Source organism: Pocillopora damicornis, chromosome 14, assembly GCF_964200805.1.
Source record: "Pocillopora damicornis chromosome 14, jaPocDami1.2, whole genome shotgun sequence".
In the NCBI taxonomy this organism is placed as follows: Eukaryota; Metazoa; Cnidaria; class Anthozoa; order Scleractinia; family Pocilloporidae; genus Pocillopora; species Pocillopora damicornis.
In genome coordinates this window covers 18,709,729-18,723,172 of record NC_142683.1, presented here as the reverse complement: position 1 = coordinate 18,723,172, position 13,444 = coordinate 18,709,729, and the positions used below count along the sequence as shown (strand labels likewise).

At 38.8% G+C, this 13,444-nt stretch overlaps 3 protein-coding genes across 4 annotated transcripts; all 3 read right to left on the bottom strand.

The window, feature by feature from the left end:
• Window positions 1-191: 191 nt before the first annotated feature.
• On the bottom strand, window positions 192-5,859 carry LOC113679719 (uncharacterized). 2 transcript variants are annotated; one of them, XM_089194755.1, is made up of 7 exons: window positions 5,774-5,859; window positions 5,243-5,583; window positions 4,058-4,304; window positions 3,137-3,337; window positions 1,513-1,657; window positions 1,001-1,095; window positions 192-579 (listed from the first exon to the last, which is right to left on the bottom strand). In XM_089194755.1, the coding sequence occupies exons 2-7, from the start codon at window positions 5,491-5,493 to the stop codon at window positions 478-480; spliced, it is 1,041 nt and encodes a 346-aa protein (XP_089050881.1). In that variant the 5' UTR covers window positions 5,494-5,583; window positions 5,774-5,859; the 3' UTR covers window positions 192-477. The 2 variants fall into 2 exon arrangements, with proteins under 2 accessions (XP_089050881.1, XP_089050882.1); XM_089194756.1 differs by having other exon boundaries at window positions 5,714-5,803.
• Window positions 5,860-6,620: 761 nt separating this feature from the next.
• Window positions 6,621-8,353, bottom strand: LOC113679718 (homeobox protein HMX2-like). The gene is made up of 2 exons (XM_027196681.2): window positions 7,899-8,353; window positions 6,621-7,067 (listed from the first exon to the last, which is right to left on the bottom strand). Exons 1-2 carry the CDS (start codon window positions 8,206-8,208, stop codon window positions 6,733-6,735), a joined length of 645 nt encoding a protein of 214 aa, XP_027052482.2. The 5' UTR covers window positions 8,209-8,353; the 3' UTR covers window positions 6,621-6,732.
• Window positions 8,354-8,705: 352 nt separating this feature from the next.
• On the bottom strand, window positions 8,706-12,998 carry LOC113679727 (agmatinase, mitochondrial). Its single transcript, XM_027196691.2, has 6 exons — window positions 12,618-12,998; window positions 11,792-12,038; window positions 11,493-11,693; window positions 10,200-10,344; window positions 9,492-9,586; window positions 8,706-9,037 (listed from the first exon to the last, which is right to left on the bottom strand). Exons 1-6 carry the CDS (start codon window positions 12,875-12,877, stop codon window positions 8,912-8,914), a joined length of 1,074 nt encoding a protein of 357 aa, XP_027052492.2. The 5' UTR covers window positions 12,878-12,998; the 3' UTR covers window positions 8,706-8,911.
• Window positions 12,999-13,444: the final 446 nt, after the last annotated feature.

The window sequence follows — 13,444 nt, the reverse complement described above, 5'->3', positions numbered from 1 at the left end:
AATTACTAGCATCAACCTTGTTATCAACATCAACATCATCATCATTATTGTTATCATTGTTATTCCTGTCATTATCATTATCAATACACAAGGAGGGGTAAACATTGACTGCTTCATGGCTTCATTCTATGCCCCCAAAATACCTGTATTTCTGTCTAAAGTTACTTCAGAGAATACATTAAACAAGCACATTTTTAAATGTTACCAAAGTTTATGTCTCACGTTTAATAAAATAAAATGGTACACTTACATTATTACATCTCTCAGTTAATACAAGCACTCAATTGAGTGGCCTGTATTTCACTTTTGCACTTGGGACAGAATTCCAAGGGGAGAAAAGCATTGTCCATAACTTACAGTACAGACCTTGAACTTGGTCAATGGGACACATTTACAAGTTATTTGTGGTTATCCTATCTTTCCACAAATTTCAACACAATACATGAAACGAGCTTGCAGTTTATACACTTGTGCATCTTATGACTTGTAAATTACCCCAGGCAGAACAGATAACATTTCAAACAACAAGTTGGCTGCTGTTAGAGCTGTTGTCCCAGTTGTGTCATAGGGTGGCGAGACCTAAAAGGAAGAATACCAAAAAAATATGAACATTTTTTTAAGAAAGAGTTCTAAAATTTACTATGAGCCTTTGGGTTTTTTAATGTGGATACAGATAACCTGGTTTCTGTGATCTCAGCTAACCATAGAGACTGTTTCCTTTTAACCCTTTCACTCCCAGATCCCATTAGTAATTCTCCTAACTGTCTGTCATACAATTGTTATGTTTGTTCAGAGAATTAATTATTGGATCAACTAAGTATCCCCAAATTGATATTTCTCTATATTCTCATCATTTCTGTGGTTGATACTGTATTGATATGGTAAGGAGAAATTATGTCTTGATCACTCATGGGAGCTAAAGGGTAAAAGTCTAAGGTTAGAGTGATTCTTTTTCAGGCAGGCCAATCATAGTAGCCAAGATGAAAAAAATGATTTTTACCTCAACCAAGTCACCACCAACAATGTTCAATCCATGGCACCCTCTTACAATCTCTATGCCTTGTATGGAGGTGAGGCCCCCAATTTCTGGGGTTCCTAATAATCAGAAAATACAGTTAAAGTTTGGGTGGCTTGAATGGCTTTCATGTTCAACTGGTTAAGTATCATCACACTCGTCTGGTATTGCTGAGGGAGTAGGTCCCAATGTCATTAATGTGAAATAATTTTCAGCCTTCTTTTTCTACCTGCTCAAATTCAAATTGAGAGTTTTGTCACAAAGATCATTTCCTAAGTGGGGTGTCTCATTTCTTGAGTAAGATAAGAGTTTCATCTATCAAGACAGGAGTCTGCCTGATATGAATCTAGAATCAGCAAGTTTGTAATATAACTCAAGGGAGAAATATGATGCTCTGATACTGTAAAAAAGCATGCATTTTTTATGTTAAAAATTAATTTTCTTCTCACATTATACAACCAAGCAGTTTTTGCCATTAAACTTGTAAAAATTCTTACCAGTTCCTGGTGCAAATGCTGGGTCCAAACTGTCAATATCAAAAGATATATAGACTGGGCCACTTCCCATCTGCTGACGAACTTCAGCCATCAGTGGTTCCAAAGACTTGTGCCAACAATCCTTTGCAGACACCAACCGAAAACCCTGCAGGATCAACCAGCTTTTACTCATTAACTCCTAAGAGTGACCCACATCTAATTTCTCCTTAAATTATCACCTCTGAATCACTTGTTAAGGTCATGAGAAGAAAGGATATGATCACCAACTAAAGCTTGATTGTTGAACAAATTCTCCTTGTCAGCTCTTTTAAAAATGTACAGAGAACAGTATGGAGAATATACATACTGATGTTAGGGTGTAAAGGGTTAAGCTTAATCCTTTCACTACCAAGATCTAATTAGTAATTCTCCTTACTATCTGCCATACTATTCTTATGATGTTAGTTCAGAGAATTTGGTATTGGATCAACTAATAATCCCATAATTCATATTCTTTTCTATTCTCATCACCTGCCTGCTTGATGTTATATTGATATTGTAAGGAGAAATTCTGTCTTGGTCACTTGTGGGAGTGAAAGGGTTAATATGAAGCAAGGTGGACACAAATCTTCTTATGCCTGTTTGTAATACAGGATCAATGTCAGTATCTGAGTGAATGCACACCTACCCCTCCCCCAACCTAATAACAGTTAACTGCTGACAGATCAGGGTTAATTTTGGGTTTTAGGGGAGGAGTAGGTACACAGTTGCTCAAGTATAAGTATAAGTATAAGTATAATTTATTTACCGTCAAGTACACAGGGAGTGGTTGCCCAATGTCCCGAGCCGGAGGCTCATGATAAAAGTGACTGACTATAAAATACATTTACAAAGTCTGAAATTCTTAAATCTAAATTATTAGTTATCACGTTAAACTATTTACAAATGCATATTTAAACAAAAGCTATGTATACGCAGAAGTGTCAAAAGATTATAGACAGCTTTTGCATTGGCAGCCAGTAAAAATAAGAGTTTTCAGTTTTCTTCTAAAAGACGATAAGTCTAATCAAATACTGACATTGATCCTGTATTTCTTCAACTCCCAGAAGTGATTAACATGGAACTTCTCCCTATAATATCCATACATTATCCTGCAAACAGGTATTGAGAAAACTCCACCTTATCAGGTAGAAGTTGTTATCTTGATCTAACATTCAATTCTCATACTTGATTTGCAAGGAAATGTGTAGCAGCTAAAAGGGAGAATTAACAATCAGATCTTGGGAGTTAAAGGGTTATGATTGAGATGTTGATAATGATGATTAGGATGACAATGATGATAACAATGACTAACACTTAAAATTGTGTGCAAATTGGCCAAAGAGAAAGTTATCACCAATTTAGTAGTAGCAAGAATTTCATCTCGAAATCAAGATTTTGATACCCAGTTACTACTTTTGTTACAAAATTACTTATTCAATGTTTTCCTCAATTAAAAGCAAAATGTGAAAATTTTAAACAAATTTGAAGTCAGTAGTAATATTCATACTTGTCCTATTGCTACAACTATTTTGAGAAATTAACCAATTATTTTTTCCCTTTGTTATGCAGTTTATAGTTATTAGCATTTTTTTCCACCCTATACCTGATCTTCTGCCCAAGTGTAATCCTTTCCAGTATATCCAGAACCTCGTAAACCAATCTGTACTACACGATCACAATCCAGCAGCCCTTCCTCAACTGCTCTGCGGAATGTTGTTCCATGGGTAATTTTTTCCCCAAACATGACATCATTTGTATCAGAATGAGCATCTACATGAACAAGACCAACAGGTCCATGCTTTTCCTATTTGTAAACAAAACAAAAAAACCAGAAATCATGTGGGAAATGATTGGTGATGTAATTTACAAAAATCACATTTATTTTCTTAAGCACCCTGGGCACTTAGTAAATTTTTGAACCTTGAGAGTAGCTACAGGGGTGGATCTACAAATTTTTCTAAGGATGGGGTGTATCAAGGAATCACACAGCTGATTTATGCCTGAATGAATAAAAAGGGCTCATGCTCAAAATATCAATGCCAAATAAAATTTTTAACCCTTTAACTCCCAAGATCTCATTAGTGATTCTCCTTCTCCCTTTTTTCCAAAGATATGATGCGCACTTCAGTTTTTCTGGGGAAGGGGGGGTGTTGAGAGGGGTGATAGTTAACTTGTCACTTTTATTAAGTTTTATTTAAGGTTGGGTGCTTATTAAGCTTTCAGACTCTAAGAGTGACCAGCATCTAATTCTCCCCAAAGTAATACAGCTGAATCATTCATTGAAATCATGAGAATAAAGGAAATGATTGCCAACCAAGGGAGCTTTGATTGCTAAACAAATTCTCATTGTCGGGACTAAAAGAAATGTATAGAGAAGAGTAGGGAGAAATTGGATACTGATGTTAGTGTGTAAAGGTTTAAAACTTTTCCTACCTACAAGGTGGGTGCTCATTTGAGGTTGGGTGCTCAATCAAATAAATCTGTCAAACTTTATCCACTAATGATCAGTCACATCTCTACTAACCTTGATTCCCTTAAGAATAGGATATGAAATAGTGTGATCACCACCCAAAACTAGAGGTACACAGCCATAACCAGCAATTGTTGCAATATGTTTATGGATGATTTCCACAGTTGCAGCAAGGTTGTATGTATTAATAGGAATGTCACCAAGATCAGCAACCATGAGAGATTCAAATGGTGCTGCTCCTGTGGCATTATTGTAAGGGCGAAGCAAACATGATTCTGCTCGTATTTGTCTTGGGCCAAGGCTAAAGAAAGTGGAATGGATATTTCATGTAATAGAGAAAAAAAAATTTTTCCCTCTTTAAGACTGATCACTCCGAATTTTATAAGGTAGCGATGGAATTTTTCAGTTTTAAAACCACCCTTTGTTGATGAATGGGAGTTTTCATCACCCTTCTCCAAAAATCAGCTTTAAAAATCTCTGCTTTTAAAAATGCAATGAAAATTAATAGAAAAATCTTGGCATTGCAGAGCCTCATCCACAAATTTCTCTCTTTTGCTAAGATCATAGATCAGTGGAAGATTCTGTGGCCCTAAAGATTAGGCAGCTGTACTACAGACATTTAGTTAATCTTTCTTTTTTTTGACAGGAAAGCTTTATCATAATAAATGCTTTTTGGCACAGCAGGCCGAACGGAAAGAGCAGAGATTTTGGTAGATTTCCTCACTCTTCAATTTCACATACTGATATTTAATGAAAGAAAACAGTGGGTTGAAATTGATTATGTAACCAAATAATTTGGTTTTATCACCTGAGTTGATCATGTAAATTGGCCCCCGCGTCAGAGCTTAAGACGAAGGGCTAACCCTCGAAACGTCAGCTTAGAAACTCCTTACGGTGGCCAAATTATCAAGTCATACTCCCCTACCGACGCAGCACCAACGTTTCTTTAGAAACTTACCCCGTTTATTCATTTGAAAATTAATTATCTCTGATAACCAAATGCTTTGTTTTAGAAGAATCTGGGGTTGCATGGAAATCTTTCTTCGACGAGTAACGGTGAATTCAAACACAGCACAGCCCCATCTCATGACATTGGAACAAGGATAGGGGTCACTTTTAGCGTGTGGGTATTTCACTGTTTGTATTTCAACAAAAGAAAGGATTTGTATGAAATCTTCTTACTATGCACTGACTTTTAGCACCCACCAAACCTACGCAAAATGACAACAAAATCCTCACCGAGTTCCGGATCTGTTTGAAGTTCCAGAGTCAAGGGGAATCCCAATAAAACAAACATTCAGTCCCTCGGCAGTTTCTCGTACAGGGAGTCGCATCATGGAAGCTATTCCACCGGCACGTGGCATATCGTTCGGGCTCATCGGATAGTTGAAATCTCTCGATAGACGACTGCAAACGGTGACATTGCGGGAATGAAGCCTCGGTGCGTTTGAACAAACCAAAAAACGCAAAACACGGCTTGAGCGATTCATAATAAATGGTCTTTGCTTCTCGCGTGCGTTTGGAACGAGTAGGCCCGCAGGAGGAGGAGCAGCGGCTTTTATACGGCTAAGTGATTTTCTCTGAAGACAACAATCACCCGTTACCTCCCTGATATCATTTCCAAAGAATAATCATATAAAAAATAATTAATCAGAAAAAGAACAAACAACAAAGTATTCGGAAATGGATTTTAAGTTATGTCCCCTCGACCTAAAAAGGTGTTGATTAACAGCCACAAACAGCATAAAAACTGTCAGTCGAGCAGTGTACCTCAACCGCGAGGCGAAATCAGACGGGACCATCCGACAGCGGTCCGAAGCCGTCTGATATCGGAACGGCACAGTTCGAAAATACGACGACCAGTCCGAAATCAGACGAAACCGTCCAAAATTAGACGGAGCCCCCTAATATTGACCACACCCAAATTTAGATGGAACTGTCAGACAAGATTAGACAAGCAACCCCATCCAAAATCAGGAGATATCGAAAGAAACCGTCAAAAATCAGACTGAATCTTCCGATGTCGGAGTGAGTCATCATCATTTATTTAGAGCCCTTCGGTTTCGGATAGAACCGTCAGAAACTAGACGAAAGCCTCTCAATCAAAAATAGTCCTCCAATATCGCACCACTCATCCGAAATTTGACATAACCATCCGAATTTACACGAGAAGGAGGCGGAACCTTCCGGAGTTGCAAGATATCTCTGATTAGACTCACCTGTTTCCGGACATATCAAATCAGCAGGAACTGACCCGAATCATGGGAACATCCAACGGAATATTTGCAGTCGGATGGGGTCGTCTAAGTTCAAAAGTAATTTTCTCAAACTTTTAAATCGGATTAAACAAAGAGGTGTCCGAAATCAGACGTAGAAGTTTTCTAAGTAATGTTACCTGTCTGTTTAGTGCTATGTCATCCCTAGTAATTATAGCTTTTTCCTTGCTCTGCCTGAGCTCTCTGACCCTTAAAATTTGGAATGGTAACCATCAAACAATAAATTTCTAGGAAATGATTAACTTATACAAAAATGTCGCTTAAAAAACGATTTAATTCAGGAATCCAACTTACACTCTCGTAACATGTTTGCACTTTTTCACAAATTTCAACGACTCAGAAATAAAATTGTAACATTTAAGTCAGGTTTTTGAAAAAGTTACAAACTAATGTCTCAGTCACAGAAATGCGACTTGTATCAAATCCTTTTTTTCTCGTATCAGTAAAACTTGTCTACTTGTCAGCTTTCTTTACGTGAGTCATTCCAAGTACATCACAGTGTTGCCTCTGTCCAACAGTCACTAGGACCTGTTTGGTCTGGTTTTCTTCTTGATGCCTCAACAGGTATCTCCGGTTTTGAAACCAGTTTCTGATCTGTACTTCCTTAAGCCCCAGTGCATTTGCCAGCACCCGTCTTTCGTCGCGGGTTAGGTAATGTTGACAAGAAAATGCATCTTCTAAATACTTCACTTGCATTTGTGAGAAGCGCGTGCGTCTCCTTTTGGGCAATTTTTGTGTCTTGCAGTCTCTTGAAGAAATTTGAACCGTTCTTTTCTTGGTGCCGTTTTCTATGATGACAAATGAAAGTAGTTAGACGAAATTTCAAAATAGCCCGCGCAGCTGGGGCTAGTTTGATTTCTCCCTCTCGCGTGTGATACACGTAACACACGCGAGAGGGAGAAGACACGTTGGTAGGAATTTTCTCAGCCTCTCTCGCGAGCGAAAATCTTCGCTCACCTGCTCACTCGTGTTAACACCTGTTACGCAGAATAGCAGACTAGTGCCAAACTAAAACTTGTTGCAGTTTGGAAGAACAGCGTGTTTTAAAAAGAACCCTTAAATATTGTAATTATGAATCACTATCTACATTGGTAGATCTTCTCTAGATGTTAATGAATTTTTTTTAATGATGGACTCTGTTATCCTGAAATACTTTCTCGCGTGAGAGGCGATGTGTTTTAAAAAAAAAGAAATAATAATAATATGTATATACAAGTTTTGCCCTTTTCCGTCGAAAGTTTCTTCATGGCGGAGTTTATTTCACCTCCTTTGCAAATATAAGGACATGATGTGTCGAAATAGTCGTGATCATTTATTTAATGGTTCAAAACGGACGGTCCTAAAAGCAATTTTGAAATGCCTTGGAAAAAATCAAATGTTGCTATAAAAATGCTCATCGTTAAAAGTTCATTAACCATTCTGGAATTTGTAGTGACTTGCGTTCTTTTACGGGTATCAGAGGCATCTGACAACGGTCTTTACTTTTAGCTTGTGTAGTAAAAAGTGAAAGAAGTCACAGAATGCAATGAACTTATAATGCACTTACTGATTGTATTCTTACAAATGCATTTTTATCGATACAAATACTTCGTTGCAAAATATCCTTGATAGCTTGTTACCTTTAAGCTCTACATTCAAAAGACTTTGTTGTTCTTCTTCGATCCCAACGAAGTCGGGTTGAAGAAATTCTATACAGCTTTCCAGTCCATCCACATGAGTGCTGCATGCTCCATTCCCATCCAAGGGTCCTGCTTCATCGCAGCGGAGGGGAAGACCTCGAAGAGGCTGGCTTCTTCTTTCGAATACACTTTCCCAGGTTTCTTTCTGTGGTTGCTCTTGCATAATCAGAGGTAATTTGCTCACACGTGACGGATCGGGAAAGTCTGCGCGGAGTATATTAGCGATGGAAAATGGCAAATTCTGGGCCATGTCGAGTTCTTTTAATTCCACTGATGCGTACTCAACAGAAGTTAATTGTTTACGCCGCTCATACCCGGGAATGACCACAAGGAAATTTTCCCCCACAATGCCAGTTACAGAAGAAGCGTAAAAAGAGGGGAAACAAATCTCAACAGAAGGATATTGCTTGATCTAAAACTTACTTCTCAGAGCCGAAATTATAAGAAATTTTTCCCAGATTTTTAGACCATTAGAGTAGAAGGGATTTACCCGTGGTTAAATTTCAATCCATCCAATAGCAGCTTAGGACTTATTTGTGGTTTGCACGTGCAAATTTTGCAAACTCCTACAGGGTTTCAGATAAAAATAGGAGACAAATAAATTTCCAAGAGAACTGAAGAAACCATTCATACATCTGTCTTTTGATTGATATTAGATAAAAATTGCATTCTTTTCCAGCCTGTTTGTTCGAAAGCTGGATTATGTTATCCGCCGGATATATTTAAATAAAAGGAATATGCTAAATCTTTCCTACAATAATAGTACTTCAGCATTTATTTCTATTTATTTTTCGAATATTATACTGATATTTAACCAGCGTTAAACTACTTTGTTTTGGACGAAAATAATTTGCACCTTTAAGGCGCAGATTGCGAAAGAGTTGTGAGATTCTTTTCACGCTCGTCGTGTCGAGACAAGCATGACAGCAAAGCTGAAATTGAACCTCTCAGGCTTAAAACTCAAAATCTGATCCAGGGGGATCTTTGTAGACTACTCCTGGCAAAACACACAGCATCTCAAATAGGAAATTAGCGGCGAGGATCGAGGTTGCTCCTTGTAGATCAAACATAGGCGAAACCTGCAGATATGACGTAAATCTCGTGTTACAACGTGCTGTTTACAAACAAAAACATAACTGACATTTTTCTGTTCACATGTCGGATTGTATATTGCAAACTTACACCGTCTTTGCTGGGTGTTCTGCAATCCCGGTCTGTTGCTCGACAGACTTAAAAAACAGGAACCCCATGGACCCTCTCGTTGATGACAGGAACTTGTTAGAAGGGGTGGAAAAAGACTGGATGCCACAGACAAACAAGCCTTTGACTCTAAGAGTGACTAGCATATAATTTCTCCTTACAATATGACCCCTGAAACAAACATTTAGGACATGAGAATAAAAGAAATGATCAAAAACTAAAGAAGCCCTTGATTGTTAAATAAATTCTCCTTGTCAGCACGTTAGGAAATGTTAATAGAATAGTGTGGAGAATTTGCATACTGATGTTAGGGTGTAAAGGGTTAATACAGACCTCTACTAAGTCTCCACCAATGATGTTCATTCCTTTGCAGCCCCTGATTATCTCCAAGGCTTGAATTGACGTCAAACCTCCAATTTCGTGTGTTCCTTAAAGAAATCAAATTAAAGTCATTATTACTGCTTATTGGTTCCATTCAAGCGAGGCGGGAATGCTGTTTTACTGCTGAATTAACAGCTGGTTGGAGCTATGATATGGCATATAACCAGCTTCTCAGACGAACAAAACGTTGTTAAATGAGTAGTGAGGTGAAAAGTTGAAAATTGGCGACTTTAACGCAAGTTGATTTTAAACATGGACGCCCAAAAGTCGTTTTTCTTCTGGTTGTAGCGATGTAGGATACCCTCGACCGCGTCGTTCCGCTTGGGAGACTTTTCGACCCAACTCCCCGTTGTACACCCGGCCAGATAATGTTTTCAATCAAACATCGCGCCCAGTTACAGAAAACAAAACGCCCACTTTGCCGTATACATAGAAAAATTTTCAATTGAGTTTCGAAAATAATCTGGGATTTTCCCCGTGATCGGTACAAAGAACTCTCCCCACTTTCTCAACCAATCAGGTGCAAAGCTTACACCAATCTCGACTTGGTCGCCCGCGTTTTCCTGCGCTTTTGGCGGTTTGCTTGTTTTCACTTTAAATTCTCCTTTTAGAACTATTTCATGATGACAACGATCTATCTAAAGGTAAAGAAATAGAGACCTGTTCCAGGTGCATAACCAGGATCTACTGCGTCGATGTCAAATGTGATGTAAACAGGTGCATCTCCCATAAGTTCTCTAACCTGCGCCATCAAAGGCGCCATGGATTTATACCAGCAGTACTTAGCGGGAACTATCTTGAAACCCTACGAGAATGGGAAAAGGTAGTTAAAAGAATGGATAAAATAATGTTCAATTTATTGTCGAAAGCAAGCTAGGATTACTTTACTTTTGCCTCAACCCTCTTACTCCCGTGAGTGACCAAGACAGAATTTCTCCTTACAATATCAGTACAATATCAAGTAGACAAGTGATGAGAATAAAGAAAGATATCGATTAGGGGATTAGAAGTTGATTCAATACCAAATTCTCCAAACTAACATCGCGAGAACTGTTTGGCAGACACTAAGGAGAATTACTAATGAAATCTCAGGAGTTAAAGGGTTAATTCACTCCGAGAAAACCATCACCCTCTCAATCAAATAGATGCAAAATTCGAGCGCTTTTTAATTGAGTGCCGTAAACCCCAAAGTTAAGTAATTGCAACAGCCAATCAGAAGAAAGGAAATAACCGACCTGAAGAGCCAATGAGAACTAAAAGTAAAAACAAACAGACTACCTAAAGCGCGGGAAAACGCGGGCACCAAAGTCGTGTTTGCGTTCATTTTGCACCTGATTGGTTGATCTGAGAGAGTGCCGCGGGTTTTCTGGACCAATCACAGAGAAAACGGCAATTGCAAAACCAATGCAATCCCGAATTACTTTCGGTGCTCAGTTGAAAATGGCCTTAAAAAAACCAATCACGCCTCAGTCATTCACGCTTTCCCGCGCTTCAGGTAGTGTGCTTGGTTTTGCGTAAGGTGCGTGTACTTGTAATATACTTCTTCCGTCTCATTGGCTGTTGTTGTATCCTTTTTTGGTTTTCCATAGGAAGAGCTCTCTTTGGATGCTGTACTAATTTTTACAATAACTTCCCCCTCTCAAGACCTGAAAAGTTATAACGCCTTCTTTTCAATCTAACAAGTGGTGGCCAAGTTGGGGCTTTGAGAGCGGATCGAGACCCACAATAGATAAATTTTTTCCAAAACTTTGTCGTAATACTTTTTTGAAGGGTACGAGTATCTGATAAGATAATAATTTAAAAGTTTATTACGCAATGAAAACTCAAAGCAATTACAGCCGACCTGCTTCAATCGCAAGACGATGAGACTTTTGCTCAGGTCTGATTGGTTGGATCAGTTCATGGGCCTTTGCAACCAATCACAGAAGGAGAAGTGATTAATTAAGTCCTTACCAGGTTTCTACCATATTCGTAGTCAATCGGACTGTTCCCAGACCCTCGTAGACCAATTACGACAACTCGTTCACAGTCCAGTAGTCCTTCTTCAGTTGCCAAGCGGAATGGCGTGGCGTTTGTGATTTTTTCTCCAAAGGTAGTTTTAGATGTATCTGGGTGAGCATCAAGATGAACAAGTCCCACAGGGCCGTATTTCTCCTGTAAAGAATGCAGAAAATTGAAGAAAATGAAATAACACAAAGGACCTCCGCCATACCATCACTTTTGAAATACTACCTTATAAAAATTTGGCAAACCTTCATGGCTTTTAGAATTGGATATGTGATAGTATGATCTCCGCCCATAATCAAAGGTTTACATCCATTATTGATAATGCCGGCCACGTGTTTGTGTATGATACCAATATTGGCTTCGATGTCGAAAACATTGACCGATACGTCGCCAACATCGGCCACCATCAGCGATTCGTAAGGTGCAGCACCCGTGTGAGTGTTATGAGGACGTACTAAACAAGATTCGCAGCGGATCTGTCTTGGAGCCATGCTTGAAAAAGAAGAAAATGATAAAGTTTACATTCCCAGTCCAGATTTTCTTTGGTCCGGGCCGGTAGATGCTCGTGATTCTGGCGGGGGAATGGAGGTAAGGAGAAGGGGCTTGGGGCTAAGGTTTGGAAAAAGTTTATTGATAACATCATGGGTGGAGGAAACATTGTTGAATTTGGAATCTATTTGTAAAACAGAGAAAACACTCCCAATTTACGGCTAATCTCGTTCACTTTTTGTTTCCTAAGGGAACTTATCTCGTCACACCACCAAAAATCATTTCACGTGTCCCGAAAAAAGGTTCATATCAAATGTCACGCAAAAGGCGACGAAGAACACAATGATCCACTTCATACGAATTATGCTCGAAAAAATCATTGAATTTTGAGGGGAAATGCGTCATAAAGATGTCAGCTTGCTTGCATTCTATAAACACTAACAGTCTATGTTCAATATTCTTTCCTAATTTACTTACAAGGAAAGCCCGTAAGTTTTCCTTAAACGAAATGTCACAACAACGTTGTGTCTTGTTAGATGGAATCGGACATACGTGAACAAAAAATTATTTTGTCAATCATACCGCGCTCCAGTTCGATGAGCAAAAGTACCGTTGTCCATTGGAATTCCGAGGAAACATGCATCCAAACCATCAGTTGTAGACTGCATAGGAAGCCGGAGCATTGTAGGAAATCCTGCAGCTCTAGGCACGTCGTCTACTGTCAGAGGATGGTTGAATTTTTTCGACGAGAACGAAGTGGTGGCGATTGCACGAGCTGGCAGTGCTCGTGTTAGACGCTTAGAAATGGCAAGAAGCCCGGAGGCAGCCCTGTGAGAAAGCATAGCTGAGATAAAAATAGATAGGGAACCTTTAAAATTTTGTTTCGAACTGGAACCTACAGAACCTACTTTCCAAGTGATACGAATGTCGTGACAAGAGCCTCATTGAGAAATCAACATTCAATTAGTGATCAGATTTAGGCATAATTAGTGAAGCGTGAGGTCAAGAAAACCGGATGTTGGCCAAGATCTGCTTCTCTTTTTATCATAAACCTTTTTGTCCTTTTCAAATCATGGTAAGAGTTGTAAGGTGATAAAGGTTGTAAGGTGATAAGTGAGGTCTCCTCAAAAAAAAGTGAATTCACTAGTATCTTGAGATCTAAACTCGCTTGAACGCGTTACTTTTTGCGCCTTATGTAAATTTCGGTGCGCTATGATACCCGTATTTCACGCCCTCTAAGCAGTTTTTTATGTGTCTGAGTCATATCCCTTCAGTTTTAGGCGTTTTGTGTGTTTTCGCCATATTTCAGTTCCTGAATCATCACTCTGAAATTGGTAAGTTTTTCTTTTTTCATCGTTTCTTTGTATTTCTTTTTTTCCGTTCTCTTTTTGTTAAGTATGCTTTTGTAA